Consider the following 25,326-nt stretch of genomic DNA (forward strand, 5'->3'; position numbering starts at 1 on the left):
TGAAGACATTTTTTCTCAAAGTGTTTTCCGCTCGTTTGGCGCGTTCCGTGCATCGCGCGAGTCGAGTTTAACAATAAAACATTGCACTTTCATCCGTTTCATTCGTTATCTCATTATTTTCATTTCGATGCCCCCTTTCTTCTTTTTTTTTCAATTTTTAACTCGTCTACGTCTCACAATTCACATTTTTCATTTCGTATTTACCGCGGGCAATACAGGCAACGCTCGATTCTTCTTTTTCTCTTGTTCTCGTTTAATTTTCTTTATTGCTGATCAACATGGTGCAACGTTTCATCGCCGTTTATATAATAATACGTTATTTAATATAATAAATTATCTTTCATATAAGGGTATAATATATTATCCGATAAGATAATATATTATTCTCGAATAGTTATTTTCTTACGCGAGCTTGCAAGGGTTCGCATGTCTTTTACACATGCCTTAAGTGAAGTCGTCTTCTTGCTTTTATTAACTATTTCTACCTTTCTAATTAATTCTTTTTCTTCTTTTTTTTAAGTCTAGGTGTGTTTTAAACGTTTCAAACACCGCCTAGCGGCTCTTTGGAAACGACCGGTCTTCGAACCCGTTGCGTCTGCACGAAACATCCGCTCCGAGCTTTTTCCGACGTTTTTATTTTTTCTAGTCGTCGATATAGTAACCAAGTACATCTTAACCCTATCGGTCGACCTGAGCGAATTCGAAATCACCAAATGTAAGTTAACTCTTCGAGGATCATTGTGACGCCGTCGTCTCGCTCTCCAGCTTGCAAAACTTCGTTTCGCTACACGATTTATGAATCAGCCGATAACCTTTAATCGGTTGCCATCATGATTTGCACTCTTTTTTTATTCTCATTTGTTACTTTATCCAATTTAATTCTAATCTGTTAAATATTTATAAAATATTGCGTGTCAACGCCTGAAGCCCAGAAGAGTTAAATAAAGTGGAAAAACGAGATATAAAGTCGGCCAATTTTTCGCGATTCGCTCGAGTCGCTCCAGTGCAGTCGTATGTTTCATACCTTTTTTATTTTTTACGTTTTTTTTTTTTCATCCTTAATTATTACAACGCTTAGAATACACCATTCTATCTCGTTTCCTTTCTTTTTCACAATTCTTGCACGCAGACACAAATATACACGACTTTCTCTCGCTCCATTTCTCGCACATTTTTCATTTTCGTCCGTACGTACGCCTAGTTCTATCTAAGTTCACGTTCTTTCTTCCTTTTCTTTAATCAAAGTTCAAAGAAGGAACGCCGTTTTTTAATAACCTGTCTCTGGTCTTCTAGAAAACCTTCGATTTTCTTTTCTTTTCCTTTTTTATTTTATTCATTTACGTCGAATCTTGTAATTCGACGACCTTTATTTCTTAATACTTTGATGACCGGAATAGATCTTCACGTTGGAAGTCATTAGAGCTCGTTTCAATAAAACAAATTATGCCAAGTAACGCGTGTTATCTTATCCCCTAAAGTGTCTACTAAAACGACGAACAATCGCGTGACGATAGATGAGCAGACTGTGGATATTTATGCGTTTGAATCTAAAAAATTCTTTAGAAATTTCACAAGTTCAACGCCTATTGTTAGAAAACTTGCGTCTCTGAATCTAATTTAACTTGACTATCTTAGCTAATTGTAAGTGACAAAAGAAATAAAAAAAGTCAAGGGAAATATACTTTTATGTTTTTCTCTTAGAGTCATCTGTAGTATTTTGTGAGTGAAACTAATTTTCATTTAGGTTTCTCGCTTCCTTCGATCATATTTATAAAAATGTTAATTTGCATAAACATTCGCAGTCTATAGACGAGAATCCGTAGAAATAAATAAATAACGACTGTACGGAATAAATTAGAATTTCTTACGATTCGTCAATTTCGGTCAGCTTCCTTCACTTTCGCTTAATTAGAAGAAATGCATCGATTAAAAATCTAGTAGACGTGTTTACATTAATTAGTTAAATTATATTTCAACAAAAAGGATCGCTTGACTTAGTTTAAGCAAGATTCTTTGAAAAGCAAAGAGAATATCCGTTTTTAACAATAGGACTACCGATTTATGTGTGTGTTTAAATACATTACAATCTAATATACATACATTTCAATTTCATAATAAAAGTAAATAGATATATCTACGAGATTATGTTTCTATCTCAATAAAAACGAGCGTTTTAATTCTTTAGAAATGAAAAAATTCACAATTGAGCCTTTAAAAGTGAGAAAACTAATATACAAGTTGTTGGAAGTGAACAAATTTTGTAAACACAAGATTGTAGAGACAAAAGTACTAAAATCCACGATCCTGACGAGTTTGATAGTTCTAGTGTTAAATCTATCATCCCCTGCTTGCTCGTTCGAGCATCGACTCGTTCTGCGAGTTTTCTATTAAAACTTTAAATTCTCTTTGTTTTCTTTTTCTCTAACTACGAGCAGCTTAGAATATCCGCGCTCTCAACGTTTACGCTCTATGTCGTTAAGTCGTTTCACCCAAGAAGTTTCTTTATTCTTCACATTTCCTGTCTGCCTTCTCATCCCCGATTTCTCTTTCGTACAAACGAATTCATTCGAAAAACGTACGAACAAATCGCATTCGAGGACAAATCGTCCTCGATTATCACGAGTCGATTTTTGCAATAGACATCGAAATAGAAAATTCGTGAGAAAAAAATTGATTCTTCGTTTTCTTATAAGATCAACCGATTTCTCGGGATAAAACAACTTATTTTGCCGATCTAATTAACGATCCCCGTTGAATCTTCGCTGTTTCACGCGTGCATTTACATTTCGCGTCGTTTTCGCTTTCTTCCCATATTTTCTCAGCGAGCACAGTGAATTTATACGCGCTATTTATCAAACAATAAGATTCGATGGACAGAAGTACGCGCGGGAACGAAATCGAACATTTACAACAATCTCACGTTAGTCTACACCTATATAAATAAAAGATAAATTAACGATCGGCTATCTAAAGGCGCGATCTCCTATAAGCGTCAGACGCGTACGTCTGACATACGCGACAGACGCATTTATACCGATACAATAAAGTAGTACGTTCGGCTCGTTTTAAAACTGTATTCCACTTTCTTTTTACGTAAAGAATCTTTTTTTTTTTTTTTTGCTAGACAATGATACACTAAATAACGAATGCATAAAGAAACAAATGCTTCACGTTCATATTGGGTTAAGCGATCTGCGTTTAGTGGAACCGAAGCACGCGGCGTCTCATGCTTGCAGAAAATTTCCCATGTACAGAGGGATGCAGTAACTGTGTTTAGTCGAAAGCAGTGAACGTGTACGTCTGATGCTTATTGGAAATTCAACCTTGGTAGAGTAATCGAGTTACTTTACTTTATAGAGAGTTACATTGTTCTTTCCCGATTTCCCTCCATCCCTTCATTTCTCTTCCTCTTTTTTTTTAATTTTCATCTATTCGTGTCTGTTTGAATTTTCAACTGTTTCGTTGCCGCACGAGTTGTCTGGAAAACGCAACTCGACAATCTTTGCGATCTCTCGTGTCTATCGATTGATTGCACTTCACTGAGCTTGTCGTTAAAAAGTGCTTGAGGAAAAGAATCTCTTTGATTGATTATTACCGATCGATAAGAACGTAGCATCATTTTTTCAGTTCTATCGAGAATGAAACGAACAGGCTTTTAAAACGTTGACAAGCTTGCGTGGACGTGATTTTTGGCAATTAGAATTTTTTAATGAAAAAAGAAACGATGTTGCTTACTATATCTTGTATCTTCCCTCAAAGAGACTTGTTTGGAACTTGTTAAAATATATATACATCGAAATTGGTGGATTTGATGTAATATTAGGTTGTCTTAAAAGTTTCTTTCGTTTTATATGGAAATAATAGGACAAAATGGATCATACATAATTCATTAAAATAATATAAAAGAAAAAAATGTTGTGCGTCTATTATTTCCTTATAAAACGAAAAAATCTTTCGGGACAACTTAATACATTGCCAGAAATACACGTGAACGTGACGTTCTTGTCGCATCGAGTGCGAGCTGCGATATTAGGCACTTAACATTGTCACCAGAGATACATTTGTTATGTGCAATTTAAAACTAGGGCGGTGAATTGTGTATGACTTTAAGAAACTCGTAGAAAAGATTATTTTAGACCCGCGTTAATCCGTGTTTTTACAATATTTTAATTAAACGTTTAATTAATATATTTTCGTATCATTTTCATATTTTCATTAAAGTAAAAAATTTGATATTTTTATTAATAAGATAATTTTCCTATAATAGAGAATAAAAAAAGACGCGTGTATAATTTCATTTAAAATGATTTTATAAAATAATTCATTAATTTTGTATTAGATATTAAATCTGTATTAGGAATTATTTGAAAAAGTAAATTTGATGATATTTGTAAAAAATATTTTTCACTACACCGGGCTAACGCAGGGCCAAGTTAGTCATCATCATATATATATTTTTCACTCCTGTTTGTCAAGAATAAAAACCATTGGACAAATTTTAGAATATTTTCGTATCGAATAAAAATTCGTCGTGTTTGCATGCGTAAGGTAGAACATTCACGTTTATCCGTCTTACAAGCTATCAAAAACTCTGTAAAATGTACAAAAAGTTGTCCTCAGCAAATTACAGATAACAAGTTGAGATTCCATTTTAATTATCTTTTTCGGTTGATCTTCATGATTTTTATTCTCTTTCAGGATGATCAAAACGACAGTCTTTCTAGATATGCGCAGAGTCCGGCGTTTCTTGTAAAAATTCACTAGATCCATTCTCTCTATTCTTAAAACGACACGATTAATTATTATCAAATTACGGTTTATTATTCGTAACTGCTTATTCGTAACGGTCGTTGGCACTAAATGCCCTGTGTAAATTAGATAGCGTTTTATCGATCATCGAACGTGGTAATTAAATCTCCGAGCATACACGCACGCACACTCTTCACCTCTTTCCACATTTTTTTCGTTTTTCTTGTTTTTTCTTTTTTTTTTTTGTTTTTAGTTTAGTGGAATTTACGAAAGAATTTATTTATTATCCCACAGAAATCGACACTTTCTTAACCCACACATGGATAAGAATACTGTAAATTTGAAGTTTTCGATCTTTTACACGAAACAAAGTCGTCTTCTTGATGCATTTTAACAATTGCTGTCCGACAAATTTTAAATGAAAGCCGCTGTGTAAATGATGAATATTTGAATATGGATAATAAACTTAAAGATGTATTAAGATTGAAGAAATATTTAAATGTTGATAATGTTACTTCATTATTTCACAATTCTATTTTTTATCTCGGATTTGGTTAACTCGATATCGCATTGTTTGACTGTTAGTACGTGAAATCCAATATCTTATTGAATGTTCTCATTCAAAAATTAAGAAGGAAGAAAGTTTAGAAAAAAATAGCGCTGTACCATTGCGAATTTATTTTTTCTCATTTTTTCCTCTTACGTGAACATTTGATAAAAGAAGAAACACATTTAACAGAAGTATCGAAAGAAATAAATAAAAACCAAGAACATTCTTTCTCGTGATCAATTACAAAATAAACCTTACGAATTCTAGAATAAAATTAAGAATTACGGTCTAGATTACAAAAAGGAAAGAATAAAAAGAAGGTAGAACGAACAGTATTCTCTCCGCTGTGCGATCTCTCGTTTAAACGTTCGTCCATCCAATGTTTCGATAATTTAATCAACAAAATTACATCGATAAAAATCTTCCTATAACTAGAAGAAATCGCAGAATCTTCTCCAAAACAAGAGCCGATTGCAAACAAAACAAAACAAAACAAAAAAATCGTCCGTTAGAAACATCGTTTTCTCTCTAATATATTTATAATTTATAAATCGCAGCTTTTAAAAGTATAGTTCTATATAAATCTATGATAAATTAGAGTTCGTCGCTCGGAACAATGATTTATTTTTACAAGCTCCCCCTGAAATTTCGACGATTAATAAGTTACGCACCACGATATCAAAGAAAAAAGAAATGCAAGAAAATTACAATCTCTATCGTGTCGATGAGTTGAAATGAAAATATTGTATAAAAAAGAAGGAAGAGAAAGTAAAGTTGGAGTTAAATGTGGGAATATTTTGAAAATGTTATTTAAGTGAATTTGCAAGTGAGAGTAAATGTGAATATTAATTATTGGAACGGTTTCACGCGTTCTCGGACACTCATTCATTGTTCTCTCTCTTTCCGTCGTACACAGTTTGTTTCTTCTCTTTATACGAATTGATTACAAAACGAGTACATTCGAATCAATGGCAGTCTGTTTTTGTTCGAAACATTGAAAACAAAAGTGAATTTCGCATTCTTCTGAATATCGTAGACTATTCAATGTTTGATGAACGAACTTTTCATTGCGAACTTTTTAATATTCCATAATGTATCGCTTATGACATTAATTCATTTAGGAATTCATTTGTTCGAAATGAAAACCAAATAATGAAATCGTCGATGCAACGCATATTTTATGCCTACCACTATTTTAATAACGATTATTGTTAGGTTATTTAGAATTGCTTGGTTTATCGAGCCAGTTCACTTTTGTTCTCAATGTTTCATTTCATGTATTTATATAGACGGAATTTACGGCGCGTTGCGACGTTCCTCATTTTCTTTTTCGGCTTTCTCTTGTTTCTTCCGTGATTCATATCTGTTTTCGTCTAATTTGTTTCATCTCTATTTTCGTTTCTTCAATTTGTTCTTTCTACGAGGGAATGCAGACGCACGAAGCGAACGTAGCTTGAACTTGAGGAACATTTTCTTCTTTCCTTTCATTGTTTTCTGTTTTGTTGTCCAATATATAATCTTTCTTTCGTTTCGTTTCAACAATAAGTCGATGTTCGAGGGCCTGCCGAAAATTAAACGATGAAACCTCGATCACAATGGATTTCTTCTTGATTTTCTTCTAAGCGAATAAAACAGATTATTAGCTCCTAACGACTAGACATTCTTCAACGTTCGAAACTTACGAAAAAAAATAGACGCCAATTTGTCAGATCGCTACATAATCGAGGTATCACCGCCATTTAAATCGAATTCTTTTATTCCATGTCCTTTTTCAATTTACAATCGTGAAATAATCGTAAAGAACAGAGAAAAAAATACTAATACTGTTACAATGTTCCCTTCGCGAAAGCTTGTAATCTTCCACCCATTCTTCTCGTTTCTATTTGAACGATTAATTGGACGGCGCTTCGAACTAATTAGGTACATGGTTTTCATCGATCTCAAAGTCAATAAAATTGTTCCATCAATTCTTCCCTCTGTTTTTTCTTTTCACGTTCCTGTCTTTATTAATTGTTCTGTTTTAAGTTCCAAACATTTTCATTAAACATTGATAAAAACGTGTTTCTTTGCCACTGATACGAAAAAATTTATTGATTTTTATTAACACTAATTTATTGAGAAAAGAAATTATTTTTTAGAGACTCTAGATATGTCCAAGCTACTATAGTACTATGTGTTTAGGTCTAATTTAACAGAGGATCAAAATTAATTTTGATTTATCGGCCGATCAAATGCACGAATATTGCCGAACGCTGTTCGAAAAACCGCATCTGTATAAAGTTTTATACAGTCTTTAATTTGAATCTTAACTCTATAAGAAGAGGAAAAAGAACTGTATTTTCCCTTGTTGTTTCGTTTTTTTCCTTTGTCTTCGTAAAATTCAAGAAAGAAACATTCTGACTTTCCTACAAATAAAAGCACGTTAAACACGGGGAAAAGAAAAGAAAAGAAAAGAAAAGAAAAAGAAAACAATCAAACCGCCGTTTTCTCTCTCACCTTAAACGAATGTCATCTCGAAGAATTTATCTCTAAATTCTGTTATTCAGGTCTATTCTCAAAAAACGAGAATTCCTTTGAACCTAACGCTTATTCACCTTGTTTATTCGCTGTTCCACTAAGTGTACTTCAAGTCTCATGCACACTATTCTCTCCTATATTCCTAACGCTCCTCTCTCAACAAATTCGCAATCTTTAACGCTATTCACATACATCTTTTTATTAACCTTACACACGCAATACGTTGTGGCCGCCATTTTAACATTCTAGGATTTATAATATGCACAGTGCTTATTTCTTCTCCTCGATTTTGGGCCCGTGGCGACCGAAAGTGTGATAGAAAAATAATTACGATGCTCGATCGATTTATCAGAGGCACTCCGTTCTCTCGAGCTATTTTCAGTCTCATTATCAACGTCATTTACTTATTCGAGAGATGAGAACACTCAAGAGCACACGAATCGATTTAATATCCCTCGTCCTCGTTTAAAACTTCAATAGAAACTCGAATTTCTTTAAATGAGACATTTGAAATCAAAGTGACAGACAAAAGTTACGTTAAGATCAAATAGATTAATCATGCATATCAATTGACTAGTGTATTTTTTATCAATTAAAATTCTAATATATATATTAGTTACGACGAAGAATATAAAAAGAAACGTTTGCTTTCTTTATTCCCAGGAGACAGTTAATCGTCCATTTTGTATTCGCAGTGGACGATCAAGGAACAGCTTTCAGTCGCCATTTGCCGCAAAAAAAGTACAAATCGAAATTAGCCTTAACGTTAAACTTCCTCTAATTAATTCATAATCGCTCGCACAGCCACGCTCGCCTAAATGTTAAAAGGATTCTTTTTCTTCTTTGTCGCTTCTTTTGCCTTTCTTCGCTACTTCTTCTTTCTTTTTCTCTTATTTTATTCTTCATCTTCGTTTCTCTTGCTCTTTCTTCCTGTTTTTTTCTTTTCTTTTTAATAGTAATTAAACTATTATGATGACTCTTCGTATTTTACCTCTAATTTTTTCTTATTAAGATTCTTTTAACTAAGTAATGTTAAAGTATAATGAAGATATAGCATCCATTGTTTCGTAAATTTATATGTATAATTTATATTATTTATTTTCTTCTTTTTTACCGGTAGAATTATTGAATTCTAAAATGGCGTTTTAAATGTTTCTATATTCTCTTCTCTATTCTTCTTCCTGTCTACGTGTGTATATCGTTTTAAATCGTTTCTTCGTTTGAGTGAAGAAATGCAGCAATGTATAAAAACAGGTTCAATGAAATGCCATTCAAAAGTCCGTCATCTCTTCTATATTTTTCTGCATTCTTTATTTGTTCTTGCATTGTTATATAGTTTATCTTTTTTGTTAGATCTTCAATTTGTATGCGGTGTAAATGGTAGATTAAAAAACATTTATGGTAAAAATTGGAGGAATTTCCTTTGTTTCCGAGTATTTGTTTCATCAATTATTAAAAGCTGTAAATCGATAACACATTTAAACGTAATTATCCGAGGACGTTGACGTGTATTCCAAAAAGGAAAAATAATTAATCACTGTTGATAGTAACAAAGTTAAAAATTTTTTCTCTAACATTTTTGCGGGTTTGCAAAGTTTAGTTGGATCAGAAATTGCTATAGCTACGTGTACATTGTATATCGAAATTTAAATGGATAAAAGAGTACTATTTTCATAATACATAGGCTTTATAATTATAAGTAATTCCTTTCAAACAAAGAAGTATAACTAAATATTGGAATCGTTAATGTTTTATTTTATAATTATTTAATAGCATAGAATGGATATAATAATCGAAATCTGATTTTCCTCAAAGCGCTTTTTGTCAAACACTGGGCAAAATACACGTCAACGCGTTTTTCTGTCGCGAATCGACTTTACGAGAAATATATTACAGGGAAGAAACGCATGATAGACCCACCCATACACCAACTCATCAAGTTATAGTCTGTATATACAGTAATGAATAAAAATATTGGCACAGACCAGATGTTAATAATCCTGTGCAAACCTGCAAAACGTACGATTGCTTATTCAATTTTGTTTGTAATATATTTTCATCGCTATTGTTAAGAAACTGTATCGAAATTACTTCGCAAATAATGAAAAATATATAACGATCTGTTTTTACTCTAATTTTTCGTATACATACATACTATACATATATATATAGTATACACACATATAGTATTTATTATTGTAATACGTATCTTTTATCTTCATGAAACAATAAATTACTGTATTTGTGTCTTCCAATAATATTGCATTCTTGCAACTTTATTTCGTTGCTTTGTCCTTAATGGGTACAATTAATATGGCAAAATTAAATATCATAACTTTGCAACTTTTGCTCCTTATATTTTACAAAAAAATAAACAAAGAACCATGTCTTTTACAAACCAACATAAAAGTTTACAAAATAACCTGATCTATGCCAATACTTTTGTTTATCATGCGACCGCGGATTTCTATGCATTTATGCAAAAGATAAAAATGCACAGAATGCATATAATATATGCAAAAATATATAAAATACATATCAATAATTCAATACATAAAACAAATCTCTACCAATGAAGTTCATTGATCAAGTGAATTCTATTTCTTTAGTGGTGTTTATAAAACCATAGATTCCCATAAAAGTCCGCAGTCTACTTATCACCGTACTCTTCACCGTGGCTCTTATCATTCCTAAGAACTTCGTTTCGTCATAAACGAAATAAAATTAAATCAGGCCTGCGTTTGTTCGCCAAAGATATAACAAGTACATTCTCTCTCAAATTCTTAGATTTTTAATAACATTCGAACAAGTATGGCTCGAGAGAAAACGAGATTTGATCGAATCGCACGAAGCCTTAGGAAGGTTAAGGCTTTTTCCCCTAAATGCTCGCAAAGTAAGCTGTGTAAATGCGTATGCATAGCGTATGTAGTTTTCTCGCGTGTACTCTAGATTCGTCACTGCTTCTTTCTTACATTTAGACGCAATGTATGCGCGCAACATTCTCGTATACATTGTACAAGCTTTTCCATAATCTATGGAAGCGCTCGAATATTTAAATTACAAGTGTTCCTTGCTACAAGATACAATATCCTTTCAATAATTATCATTTCGAGGGAGTTTTCGCAAACCTCAATTTCACAAAAATTAGTGGCTGTCTTTTCCAAATAATTCGCTTGCAAATTATTATTTCGAAGAGACATCATTAAGTGAGTGTTGATAGAGAAGAAAATATTCTAATAAAAGAAAGTGTGAAGTATCGTTTAAATAACACTGATTTATTAAAACTTAAAAAAATATTATTGACAAGATAAACGCTGACAATTTAATTTCCTTGCAGATCTGTAATATTCATGTTTATATTTTATTCGTGATTTGATTAAATTATCAAAACGCACGTTATCGAGTAGCAAGAAACACGAGAAAACGAAAAGTGTCGCGTACGCGTGATCACGCATTCAGAGCCGAAAGAGGGGAGATCGATCGCGCGCATACACGCCATTACAATCGTATAAAATCACTCTCGAAAAAACGATTGATGAAATTTACCGGAGAAATCGTCGAATTATCTTTTTCCACGTCATAGAAAAAAGAAAAATTAGGAAAGGAAAGAAAAGACGTAAATGATCGAAGAAAACTCGTATCTCGACTTCTTAGGCCCTCGTGCGTCCTCGCGCGAACATCGACCGCGAGATTTTTGTACATTACCCTTGAACAAGGTTTATCTTAATTCCTCGAAGGTACGATATATCAAAGTTCCATTAGTTACACTTTCATCGTGGAATTTTAAAGGTTAACCCTATCTTTATATAAATGGTCTCTTCGTACCTGTCGCGACACGAAATGTTTTCGTGGCGAACGAAGTGTGAAAAACGTGGAAATAGCGGCGTTGAAAATCGTAGAAAAACGATGAACGCGTGATAGAAAAAGTTGTCGCGTCAGGTACGAGAAACTGAAACTCTCTTCCATTTTCTTTCTTCTTCTCTCTTTCGTTATGCTTCTTCTCCATTGCAAGCTTTTTAACGTCGGCCTTAGATAATCACGTGTATAACCTACGTAACATCGCTATAATAGTATATACACACAGTACAATTACGGATTAGCGTTCACATTTATCATACCGATAGACAATATTAATAACATGGTTGTATCTTCATTGTGTACTCGCTGCTAACAATTCCTACGTACTCTCTAGCTGCTAAACGTTAACTAAAGTTCTTAATTTTTACGCCAGTGTTTCATCTTCGTTTATCTCATAATTCTTTCTGCGTCTGCTTTTTGCTTACGTACTTACAAACACAAGTGTATGTATATCTAACAATGAAATCCCTCTCGATGATAGGCATACTACATATTCGCTCAAAACTCAATACATACACACTCTCTCGTATCTTCATCGCATGGAAAACTAAACCGTGTGTCGGTATATCGAATGGCGATCGAAAGGATCCACTGTTTCGATCTGGAAAGAAAAGAGACATAGAAAAAAATAACTAGACGCATGCGTTATGTCGGTAATTCAGTCCGTGTTTATTTTTCTAGGGTTAAGAAAAAAAAGATGCAACGTAAAACGAGAGAGAAAGAGAGAAAGAGAGAGAGAGAGAGAGAGAGACGCGTTTAACTCAAACGAATGTATGTGTGTCTGTTTATATAGTAGAACTTCATTTATTGAAACGAAATTTTGTTAACTGATTATTTGATTCCTCTTGCACAATGAAATTAGTATTATCAGTGACATTTTACTAATCATAAGTTACAAATTATCGGTATTAATAAGTTCTTTTGATAATAAAATAAATGAACTTTTACAAATCACAAGTCATTTGCTTATCCTTTTTAACATGTGTCTATAAAAGAGAAGTCTAACACATAAAATTCATAATTTGTCAATTTATTAGTTTTATTAATATTTATGCTAAATTATTGTGCAAGAGAATCCTGAATATGAAGTTTTATTAAGCGCCTCATAAGCCAAATTGATCAGCACCGCTTTTGTCAATTTCTCAGTTTCATTGCGTGACTACATGATTAATATTCAATTCTCAATAAACAAATGACTTACTTTCACAAGATCATTTATTGCAAAGAGATAACAAAAATAATAATAAATTCTAAAGTAAGATTAAAAAATAGTGTCTGCAACATCGTCACTCTTCTCTACTTTTCAATTTATACAGATGATCAATATGGCTTTGTCATAGGGTCATGTATAGTAATAGACTCTTGTTATATATGCACATTATTTCCTTCATGAATAACTTCAGCTTTCAGATAAACAAAGTTCTACAATATTTGATTGGTCGGTATTTAAATCGCGTTCGATCCAATCGAATAGATCGTTCTTCCCTTCAAAAGGCACGAAGAAATCATGGCTCGCTTCTCTCAAGTTTCTTAACCTAAAAACATCGTGCTTCGTTCGACGTACAAAAATGGTTGGGGGGGAAAGTGTTGTTGCGAGGATCACCGAAGCAGTGTTGATGGTGATTGCTCCCAGTGTTTCAGCCTTCTGCGTTTCAGTATATATATATATATATATTTTTTTTTTGTTATTTTTTTATTATATGTTTTTTTGGTTTTTCGAATTTTCGTCTCGCGATTGAGGTTAGGGGAACAAGTGAATATTAAAAAAGTGTACACACGGTAGAAAAAGTCTGCCTCGCGAGCTCGAGTGTCGTAATATGCATGCCAGACACGATTTGCGAGAAGGGAGTGAACGATCATCGTTTCAGCGGCTGATCGCCGCCATTTTGGTTCGAACGCCAGGTCTACCAATTTTCTGTTTTTCGTCGCTGGCACTACTACTATCTACGAAGGAACAAAAAGTCTGGTTACTCGATATTTGGCACAGATTAAACGGAATTTCTTGCTCGCGTGTGCTCTCTCGTGCGACGAGATCACTCTTCGACTGGATAACTATGTCTTTCGCTCTGCCGTTTTTTTGTTTTCTCTTCCTAAATTGGTTCATGGAAACAATCGGTACTTTTCTTTTTATGGCTCTTTCGCTTAGGTGCATCTTAATGTGTGTCAAATATTAAGCATGCGGCGTGTATGTGTAATATACATATACGTATATATATACACATATATACGTGTAGTATGCGTACAATGTGTGTGATCGACCCTGTTGATCGAACTATCACTCGAACAATATGGTACTAAGTCCATATGAACATCGTAAAAAAACAGAAACATAAAGAGAAAAACAAGAAACAGAGAAAAAGAAAAGAAAAAAGAATGTACGGCGTCGTCGAGAGTGTATCCGCTTCCTATAAGTATCTTTTATATGTATATATATATAGAATGCTCCTTTTTTTTCCTTTTTTCTTTGAATTCTCGTAACAATGTAAAAAAGAAAACGCAAATGTGTGTATGTTTGTGTGTGTGTGTGTATATATATCCATTATATATATCTATATACATATATACGTATACACACATACATATACATATACATATATGTATATACACATTTCGCGGAAGGGGATCGTACTCGTTACATTGTCTCATGTATATACGTATATATCGTGTGTACATATGTATATATCGGTACGACATACAGCATACGCAGCCTTACGACCTAGGAATAATTATTATTGTGGTAGCATGTCGCCTTAAGTCTATGGAAAAAAAAAACAAGAAAAAAGAAAATGAAAAATCCTGTCTCGTTAACACACGAGGAGAGAAACGCCCGCTTCGCTGTCTCGATTCGCGAAGTGATGAAGGGGATGAATGTTGGGAAAAGACTAACGATTCAACCCTATTACGAGTGTTATTGAGGATGACAGCAGGACAGGGAAGAATCTTTCTTGGGAATGAGGGAAACGCTTGGGTTCACCATCGTGTTCTTATTACAAAGAAAGAAAATAAAAAAAATAAAACGGAAATGGGACACGATGGAGAACCTAATTAAGAGGAAAATATATCGGTGGTATTTACAAGAACTAGCGAAAGGATAATAATGATTGGAGTGGGCGATGAAAAGTGAGGTTAGGACGAGGGAAACATTTCGACGACTCGGTGGCGAGGATCCTTTCGTCGAGCTTCGACTTTTTGGCCCCACCCTCGTTTCGAGATTTTCATAACCTCAAACTCCATCGATAGAAAGTATGTGGTTAAATAGCTTTCTCGTTGGATCTGTCGATACTTATTAACCAATAAACGATTATCTAATCCCTCGAACGTAAACAGCAACAGGTTTGAATCTCGATGGACACTGGGGACAGATCTGTGCTCGAAACGACGGCGGACGACAGGCAGTAGGAACATACGAAAACGCCGACAGAGCAACACCGATACAATGGTCGGTCGGCGGTTACAACAGCAAACGCAAGGAGGCGTCCCGAGCGTCTTCGAGGAAACGGAGCCTCCGACTCGAGCGTAGACTGTGTCGCAGAAACATCCTTCTTTCTTCTTCTTCTTCTTTATTCTCTCGGTTGGTTACTTAACGTACGTGTTTCTGTGTACACACTTTTCGAAGGATGCGTCTCTTGATGTCTCGATGCGTCGCGGGTTTTCGACCGTCCATTAATCTCGAGCGGAGGCGAGTTCGCCGTGGCGAACGCGCGCGTTCAGTTTGCTGATCGCGACGCGCCTTTTGATCACGAATGCTTCACTACGATCACGCCCGGTCGCTGCTGGGCCTGTTGCTGTCTGTGGAACTGGAGGAACTCGGCCTGTAGTAGCCGCTGCTTCGCCGTCGGCGACGCACCTGGCGTAGTAGATGATTTGTTCGACGTGTTCGCCGTTTGTTTGTTGGTTAACGCCAGCGGCATGTCCTGCGCTGGTTCGTCGCTGAAGAGATGGTCCCCCTCTAGGTGACGTATCGCCTCCACGATCGTTTCCAGATTCTGTCTGGAGGTGTTCGCTAAATAAAGCCTCGCCTGAGGGGAACTGTCGTCTAGAGAGTTCGAAGGCGACGGCAACCTGGAATTAAAATGATTTTTCTTTTATACGTGCTATCATGTAGTTTTACAAACCGCATATTTATGCAATTTCCTATGTTAATGAATGCACATAAACAAATTGAACTTTGTTCCAGTCACTAAGTACTGTGTACATTCTGTACATTTTGACAATTAAGTTTCTCATAAATGTATAAATACATGATAATAGCATGATAATAATGAATTTCATCGAGCATAATAAATTTGTGTTAGTAAAATGTATCAGAAAATTCGAAAATAATATTGAAAATTTGATAATTCTGCATGAAAATTATTTGATAAATTATGAAAGCTGTTTACAGTTTTGAAGTCTTGTTATCAGTCAAATGCACAACGTTCATAACAAGAATCATAAAATATTAATAAGATGGAGACATGTGTTACTATTTACCTTGACATTTACCCTACATACTAAATGCAGGCTACATAAATGTATCACGTAAAGTTCATCGTAAAATTGAAACATTTATATCTTGTAAGTAAAACGATAGCATATTTTAAATTTGTTAAGACACATTGCCTTTTCCAGAAATGTTCTTATTATATAAGACGTGATATATTATACGAAATTAATGTTAAAAATTGACTCCACCTATAGAATAATCAATTTATTAAACCGTTCTGTTTGGCATTATTTTTATACTTTTTTATAAAATTTGTTATATCTATAATTTATATACAGTAAATTTAATACATATAAAATTCAATGCATATATAGAATGTTATATTTTTATTTATTTCAAATTATTATTTTATAATTAATATTTATTCATACATTACAATACAATATTATTAATTATTTATAAGTTTTCTAATACCTATAAAGGAGGTTGCATATAAACAGAAGCTGGGAACGAGTTGCACTATAAATATGTTACAGACTTTTATGTTTATATTTTTTATATTATTATATATATACAAAGATATAAAAATACACAGAACCCATATAATATACAAAAATATACAGTTCTGTTTCTTTAATTATTCTCCTAAAAATACAAATCTGCATCCACTCATAATGTAACCAGCAACATTAATATATTAATACGTATAATAATATTAACAGAAAATAAAAAACAGGAAACCAGAACACTCACCTCTCAACTTCTACTTTCGGTTCCGCTTTCATAGCAGCCTCGAGGACGCTTGGTAGTCGTTGCGGCTCCGCGGTCGGTGAGAAAGGCCTGCTGGGGCTGGTGGTGATATATTGAGGTGACGCGTTTTTAAACTCCCCCGTAGTCGTGGCGTACGTGACACGACTCGACGAGGAAAAAGAGTCACCGGTTGTCTGTTCGTCAATTGCGGAGAACACCTGGTTCTGACCAAACGTTACAATCTTCGGCGAACCTGGTCCAGTCTCTTCCTCCTTGATCTCTTCTGGTACCATATCGGCGGGTTGTGGAGACAGAGGTGGTGAACTTGGATCCGGACTAGACGTGTCCACGGTCTGCGTCGTGCCAACCGGTGCCAAGGACACCACGGAAACTACCTGCAGTGCCGCTACCGCTTCCTCTGTCTCTTGAGCGATCACGTTGTCCGTATGTTCAATCACCTGAAGAACAGGAATTAAGAATTTCACCCTCTTCATATTTTACACATTGTTCTCACAAATTAGGAGAAATTTTTATGTACTATATTATTTATTATCAATGCAATAAAAAGAAGAACATTATTTAATAATTTACCTCGTGAGGCTGATAAGTGATCAGTTGATTATCCCTGAATCTTTCCGGGTATAGTTGACTCTGTATAGCTCTCATCTGCTTCTCTAGATGCAACCTCGCGTGACGTTCCCTTTCCAACTGTCGTCTGAGTTCTACCACCTCACTGTTGACCACAGAATGTCCCTCTGTGGTCACCGTTATTACCGACAATGGTTCTGGGGACATGCTGCCCAATCCTTCGTCACCGCTTTCGCTAACGTGCATTGGTAGACTAACCACGACACCTCCTGAAACAAACAAATTCCATCGATAATTCATTACTTAATCACATATAGCAAAAGTAGATTAAGTTCTACACTATTTAACCTTTCTAAATGTATTTCATATCGTCGATTTGATCGACGAGAATAGAATTCACAAAACTAACTTCTGAAAGTAAACTATTATCTAGGATAGAATGTGTTAATATTTTATATATGATATATTCGAGACTTCTAAATTAATAATAATAAATATAATAAAACAAATATATAATATCTAATAAATAAATTCATTCTTAATAAGGATATTACTTGCACTGGAATTATAAAATAAAACTAAAAAATGAGGAATTAATTAATAACGCGCTGAGAATTTTTAAATCGTGTGCGTGTGTATGTTTTTTTTTTTTTTTTGTTAATAAAATTTCCTTCGTCATATCTCTTTTCAATAATCATGAGATGGAAGTTTGTATAAAGGTTATGAGTTTATAAACTTATCATAAATATAAGAATGACGATCACAAAATCAACGCTTATTATATTCAAATAATTTATTAGCCCGTGGAAATCAATGACTTCGTAGACAAAGAGGAGGCATCCCTATTTTTATCCTATAGGCATCCCTATTTATTTAAGATTGAAAATTTAATCGTGCCGCGCCGTGAGAGTCAAAGGAAAGTAAACGAAGTTTCGATCCTATCGATCGAATTGCGACTTCTTCCCTCTTGTGAACAGAATAGAATATCCGGCAGAGCCTGCAGGAATGTAATTACTCGCACGAAAATGACGAACGACTCCTATATTAATCTCCACACCACTTTCGACCGACAAATTAAAAAATTCCTCGACGAATCTTCCCGATGAGTCAGTATCATAAAGCAAGTTATTCTGATGACGCGGGTAAATTAGTGATCGTCCGTTCGCAGATTGCGTTCTTCCTCCAAGAGTGATAGATTAGTTTTATGGTCGTAGTAAAATCGTACAAATATTTGATTCGCAATTTTGTATACGTTTAAGACGTATTGTATAGTTTCAACTTAAGATACATACTATTTAGTTAATGACACATCATAATCGTTATAAATAAAATTGTCAATTTCCTTTAGATCAAAGTGAACACACTCACCTTGATTGTCCGGTTTGCGTTTCTTGATCGGAACATCACCACCCTCGTGTTGATTCACCAGTCGCTTTAATTGACAGTTCTGTGACAGCAGTTGGGTTTTCTCTTGCTCCAGCTGGTATATGTATTCGGCAGTCTGCTGAAGTATCGCAGCCTGAAATAAGGATGCCATGTTATTGAAATAAATACTTATTTACGTATTTAGTACGTTAATAATTTGTATTCAACAATCTATGCGATAAATATCATCGATGATCATCAACGTGTAAGATACAAGATACAAAGTAAAAATTAAAATGAAGTGTTGCAAGTGTGGCCCAACGATGTATCGAAGATTTAAAAAGTGATCTTCAAAGCGCGCGTTGCTACTATTTTTATCTTTATACACGTTTTACCTAAATCAATATCTATTCCATCCATTCTAAGTCAATACTCGTTAAATAATTTTTACATCGTATTTGTCAGATATCGTGGTGTTCGAATATTGTCGATATAAAAATTGTTCTATATATTTTTAGAACAAACTGACGCTAGAACGAACGACATATCTGGCATATCTCGCTATACTTTCAATCAATAAAAACCTTCGAAACGAACCAAACTGAAATCCATAAAATACCAAAGGACAAGAAACAGCGGAACTAGGCCGAGTTTAAAAAGAATAAAGGTTCATTCAACACGCAGGTGTTCCCAAAGAATTATTCGCAATCTGTGTCTGAATACAAAATAAATAGGCAAGAGGAGGGGGTGTAAGATACTTCCTGTTTATATGGCTGAAGCTTAAAGGGTTTTATCATGGGGGAGAAAGGACCACCATGGGTCTGTGGTCGAGTCGATAACATCCGGAACAGCGACGTACGCGTGTCGTACGCACGTAGTACGTAGTAAAACGGGAATGGTGGTGGTAGCAGCGAAAACAAAAGGGCCAATTGATACAGGAGTAGAAGGTAACGGGCTGTACGTTTTGCACCTGCCGACAGGTGGCCAACGAACAGATGCCCGCGTGTGTCGTGAAGCCATCTTCAGCTGTTTCTCTCTTGAAACTCGTTCCACTCGAAACTCCAAGTAATATACATTTAAAAAACGTTTCTACTGTGATTATGCATATGATGGAAAGGACATTTAACTGGTTAATCGAAGAACTGGTTTCATGAATAATTTTTTCCTGCAACCGGTGAATTATTTTTTCTTTTCATTTTTGCTCTAGATTTGTTCATTTTTGATCGGATTAATTTGTAGATTCAGATGCATTTCTCGATGCGATAAAAGCAAGATCAGGATTCACGTTAAAAAATGTTTTGTAGAATTATAAATTGAGCTTTTTTCACTGGTCTTGCTTTATGGTTATTTTACTATGAATCTGTAATTCCTGTTCTCTAATTTTTACTTTAATCGTAATATAGGATTTCAATTATTTTTATTTTTGTTCTTTATTATTTGAAATATAATTGTTCAATTGATTTATCTATCTATTTTCTCTTTTATATTGAGAAAAATCTTGTTTCTCTTTTTCTAATTTACTAATTTCCAAGTAGATTCATAAGAGCATAAAAAAACAATTGCTTTCATGGAAATTATTCTATGATTTTAATATACTTTATTACATTAAAGTATGAATATATTAAAATTTAATTTAACGTAATTGTATTAAATTCTGTTGCACACATTGTTCCTCTTTCGAAAGGCTGGATTATTAAATTCAAAATATCATGATAACGAGAAAGTATTTCACAACTCGTTAAAACTCCATGTAATTCGTCTATGCTCGCGTGTAAGCACGGACAAAGAATTTCTAGAATTTAAATACATAGACTGCTGAACATGATATTTCGCAATATGAAGTCATACACGAATTAAGCGATACACCGTATATAAAAGAGAATTAAATTTAAACTAAAATCAGTGGAGCTAAAGTTTATACGTTTTAAACTTTTTCAGGGTTTATTTCTACTAATACAAAAACTACTATTAAAAATAAAAGTAACCATATGGTTTCAATTATCTTATAAAGCTTATTTATTATAAAAGGTACGAAATATAGAATTTGCAAAGCATGCGATTCTTTTCAAATCCATATTTTTATGGACACAACTAATGAAATAGGATACTTATATTTATGTTCACATTTCAGGAGGATCTGACCTTTGCAATCTATTATAGCAACAATTGTAGCATTCGATGAAGATCGACAGAATTTTCATTACATTCTTCCATAGGACTACCGAGTGGCAGAAAAATTTAGTTTGTTCACCAGAGTACCGTATCTCCTCGTGTGGCTTGGTTTGGCTTACAATCTCACGGTTGCATCACCCATCATCGCCATTCAGGGGCAAATGAAAATGCATGGCGATGAATCTGATAAAAAATTACTCGTCAAAAAGGTCATTCGATTCCAACGACAGCGCGACGAGACGTAAGGGAAAAATCGATTTGGAGATATAAATTTGGTATTGAATATATGATGAAGATGTGTTTGACATGGTTTGAAGAAAACATAGAGTTTCATAAAACATATAAATACATATAATAAAAGATCACAAAATAAAGGAATAAAAAGATATTTTCATTTAAAGTGACATTTAGATCGCTTAAAAAATCCATTTAGATATTTCAATATTGAAATCTGTCCATCGCACAGATTATACTTCAAGTATAATACAATATTTGCATATATAACAATTGAAATAAATTGCCCTATTTAAGTTTCATTTCTATAGAAAAGTTGCGCCCAATAAAAAAATATGAATCTGCATAAACTGAGCAGCTAACTCAAACGCGTGTAAGCGTGTGTGAGAGAGGTCAAGAAAATGTTAACGATGCGTTATATTGCGAATCATGCATATTTACATACATCTATGACATCATATGATTGAATCTTCGGTTTGGGCGAGTAACGATCTAAATATATAATAGTTCGCGTCGAAAGGAACGAAAAATGAAAAAAAAAAAGGAAACTAGCAAAGAAAAGTGTTAGCCAATTCGCCAAAAAGTAGTCATTCTTCCGACAAAAACATAAAACGATCTTACGATCGACAAAAAATCTTTTCCTAAAATATTCCTACTCGCATAAACACGTAAAACACATGGAAATATTGAAGACGAGAAACACCGCAAGGTTGAGACAGAAAGGAAGTAACAAAACGAAAAAGATCACTCGTGAGAGGAGAGAAAGGCGGAGAAAGAATGCAAAGGTGCGCTGTAACAAGACCAAAAGAAGAAAATGACGAAGAAACTAGAGTAGAGGAGAAGTCTTAACCAGAGAAAGACGAAAAAGAGAAAGGATGTCTGAAGAATAATATCAGAGGAACCGGGTACGAGTAGGACTCGAGCAGGGGCACGGACTCTTATTATTGCGTTTGCGTGTATGTAAGCCCGATCTTAGAGCATAATCGCGAACACACTCGGCATCTGTCAAGGGCACAAGGAGTTGGAACGAAAAGAGCTGCTCTTTGCGCGCATGTTGTTCTTTATTTGTGCAATTAAAAACTCACAGTTAACATTGAGAATCGGAAGCGATCCAGATGGAACCGAATCCGCGTTCCTTGGAGAATCCGCGGATTTTAATTCTTTTCGTATGTTTTAATCCATTTCGGAATTACGAAATTTGTTTAATTAATAAAGCTAGAAGAATTTTGATAATTCACAAAAATAAATACATATTTAGATATTCTTTACAACTAAAGAAATGTTAAATATTTAATTGGAATTTTCTCATGTTCTTTAATGTTCCAACTGAAGATGTAAAATATTTAAGAATTTATTGCGGGTATTAATAAATATGAAATATCAAATTAAAAAAATACTTTAGAATTTAATTATTCATTTTCGAAAAGTTATGGCTGGATATATATCACGAGTATTCTCATTTCTATTTCTTCTTTTGTCCTTTAAAAAGAGAAGATAGAAAAATTAAAAGCTCATAAAACATCGAACTGGGAGTTGATTATGTATCGCGTGACTCGATCGCTTAAATTCGAGGCAATCCATTTTTTACCTTTAGACAATCGACGCCGGCAATACGAAGAAACGGCTATAAAAATGGTTGTCGTTGTTTGCCATGATTTCGGGATCTAGGTAAATCATCCAGGTTTCAATTTCGAACTCGCAATGTCTGTGACCAAATCGTGTGTTCGCGTGTTCATACGCATTTTCTCTGAATACTATAAAAATCTTTCATATTTTGGAGCGGTTTATAAAGCTTCCTCTCCCAAAAAATTATATATAGTTTGTTATGAATATTCATATAAATGTATCACTACTGTCAATAGAGGTATTATAGATCAAGAATTTTTTACATTACGCTAGTATCGATATTTATTGCTCTAAAATGTCATAATCTTATTTCTGTATATCCTCCAATTACAGAACTATATGAAAAAGAATTCTACGTTTCATAGATCGATAATCTTCTGTACTTTAGAAATTTTCATATATTCGCATACATTTCGGAGCAGCTATAGTTATATGCATATATAATTAGATTTCTACATATCGGAAGATTTTCATTTCATAAAGAAAAATATTTTTCCAACGTTAAGATCGAAAGATCGAATTTCGCTTAGGAGATGCTAACTTTTAGGCCGTTTTTCGACTATGATGATTAGGGGAGCCGAAAGGCCACGCGTACGGCCTGCTCGGTCAGAGTTCCGACGCACGTGCCGAAATCTTGTTAATACCATTCTGCAGAGTCGTGGCGGGCCAAGGTCGATCCTCGAACGTTTCCTGAACGTTCGCAGATAGCGATTTGCGGAGAGGAAGCGGCCAGTCGAATCGACTGGCCAGGCAATTTTTTTAAATAACTCCGCTCAGAAAGTTTCGTACGAACAATTGGTTCTTCTGATCATCTTCAATGGCTCGATTTGATGAAATTTTATTTGTGTAAAAATGTTAAAAAACCATGTTAGACTTTAAACTTTAAAACTTTAATAATTATCCCTATATATAAATTCGTTCTATAATAAATGGACAACGATAATATTTTACGAGTAATGTAGCGTTTATGTGTGTTATTACTTGGTAGTGATGTAGTATATAATAAATATCAAACACAAGGAAAATCGTGAATTTTGAATTAAAACAATTCTTGGATATAGGAATTTAAAAAAACTTCTCTGAGTGTTATGTAAACGTGTTACATCATGCGTTGAACACGTGAACGTTTTAAATTTAACAGTCATTAAAAGGGATATTTTCAAGATATATTACAATAAAACGTCACTCACTGGTTTCGTCTAGTATATTCAGCAAAAAGAAATTTATTAACTTTTTTCCTATTTAAAACAAGCACACGTGACGCTAAAAAAATTCGCCAACTACTTACGCGACCTTGAGTCTTATTTATGTGTATGAAATCTTATGCATTTTTAAATGGATTTTGCTGGAACTCTTCAAGAAGCGTGTCGTTGATAGAACAAACGTGTATTCATTGATAAACAACGTGTCACGACAAAATGCACAGTCATTTTTTCTAAATTCGAAGATGGTATCCCACTGGGGGTAGCCATCCACATGTTATATTATTATACCACTAAGCTATAATATTTTACCAAATGTCCTACTGGGCAAATTGTAAAATGTAACTAAATAAATAAAAAAAAATTTTTTTTCTAAATTAAAACAAGATAACAGGATTATTAATTAATGTTATTATTGTAAACAATCAAACAAACAATGCTCATTAATTAATGTTAATACTGTAAATAATCAAAGGATTAATCGTATTATACAGCGGATGACGGAAATACCATGAATATTATATAGAATTATACTATTTCAAAAACAAAATTTATGAGAACTGAAATATCATAAGTAATTAAAATATTGTGAATACAAAAATCTTCAACGGAATCTATTTACCTAAAACTGTTTTGTTTGCGTAGGAAACTAAAAATTCATTCGAACGAAAATTAAATCTTTTGCTTTCTATGCTTAATCTGAAAGAGTGGTTCTTTTACTACAAAAAAATAGTCAGATAATTTTAATTTTTTTTTTTTTCGTTTCACCCTAATAATATACTACTAGAAATATTTAGTTTGAACTGCCAACTTAATATTTCGAAGATCACTTGACACATCTATTTCGATAAATTTGATCCCTGATATCAACGGAACTACCGGTTGCACGAAACTGCAAAGAATATGAGGTAGCTGCGCGTGGAAATGAGTTCAGCAGGTAGGGTCACGAGCTAAAATCACGCTTTACGGCTGTGAACTTTCCTTTCTTTCGATCGCCAGCTGCGCGCTAGAGCATTATGCCCTCTAGTCTTTCGCTCCTATCGATCGGTCCGTGTCGTCAGCCCATTCAGTCACGGTCACAGCTGTCGAATCTCGTTTTTCTCAGCAGCTCGGGAAAATAGTCGATTTACGACAGAAAATTGCCTTAAAATTTTCTTTTTTAGTAGAACTGGGTGTAAGAAGGCTAATCGAGTGGTCCGGATGGTGAGAAAACAATAAGGCGAGGCAGGAAGAGATGAAGAAAAGAGAAGAGCTAGAGGGTGGATTTTATTGATGGAACGCAGAATCAT

The 25,326-nt window shown here is 34.1% G+C and overlaps 1 protein-coding gene across 3 annotated transcripts in view; it reads right to left on the reverse strand.

Moving 5' to 3' along the window:
- Positions 1-6,832: 6,832 nt before the first annotated feature.
- Positions 6,833-25,326, reverse strand: part of LOC117233017 (helix-loop-helix protein 11) — a 152,895-nt gene continuing 134,401 nt past the window's right edge. For 2 of the 3 annotated variants that reach the window (XM_033492860.1, XM_033492859.1), the window contains exons 3-6: positions 18,807-18,957; positions 17,442-17,707; positions 16,854-17,308; positions 6,833-15,736 (exon numbers count right to left, since the gene is read on the reverse strand). In XM_033492860.1, the coding sequence (XP_033348751.1) occupies positions 15,412-15,736; positions 16,854-17,308; positions 17,442-17,707; positions 18,807-18,957 (1,197 nt within the window). In that variant the 3' untranslated portion in view covers positions 6,833-15,411. The remainder of the gene's footprint in view (positions 15,737-16,853; positions 17,309-17,441; positions 17,708-18,806; positions 18,958-25,326) is intronic. The other variant, XR_004493253.1, reaches the window with a different exon arrangement.

This window comes from Bombus vosnesenskii, unplaced genomic scaffold (assembly GCF_011952255.1).
Source record: "Bombus vosnesenskii isolate JDL3184/JDL3185 unplaced genomic scaffold, Bvos_JDL3184-5_v1.1 scf7180000013294, whole genome shotgun sequence".
NCBI lineage: Eukaryota > Metazoa > Arthropoda > Insecta > Hymenoptera > Apidae > Bombus > Bombus vosnesenskii.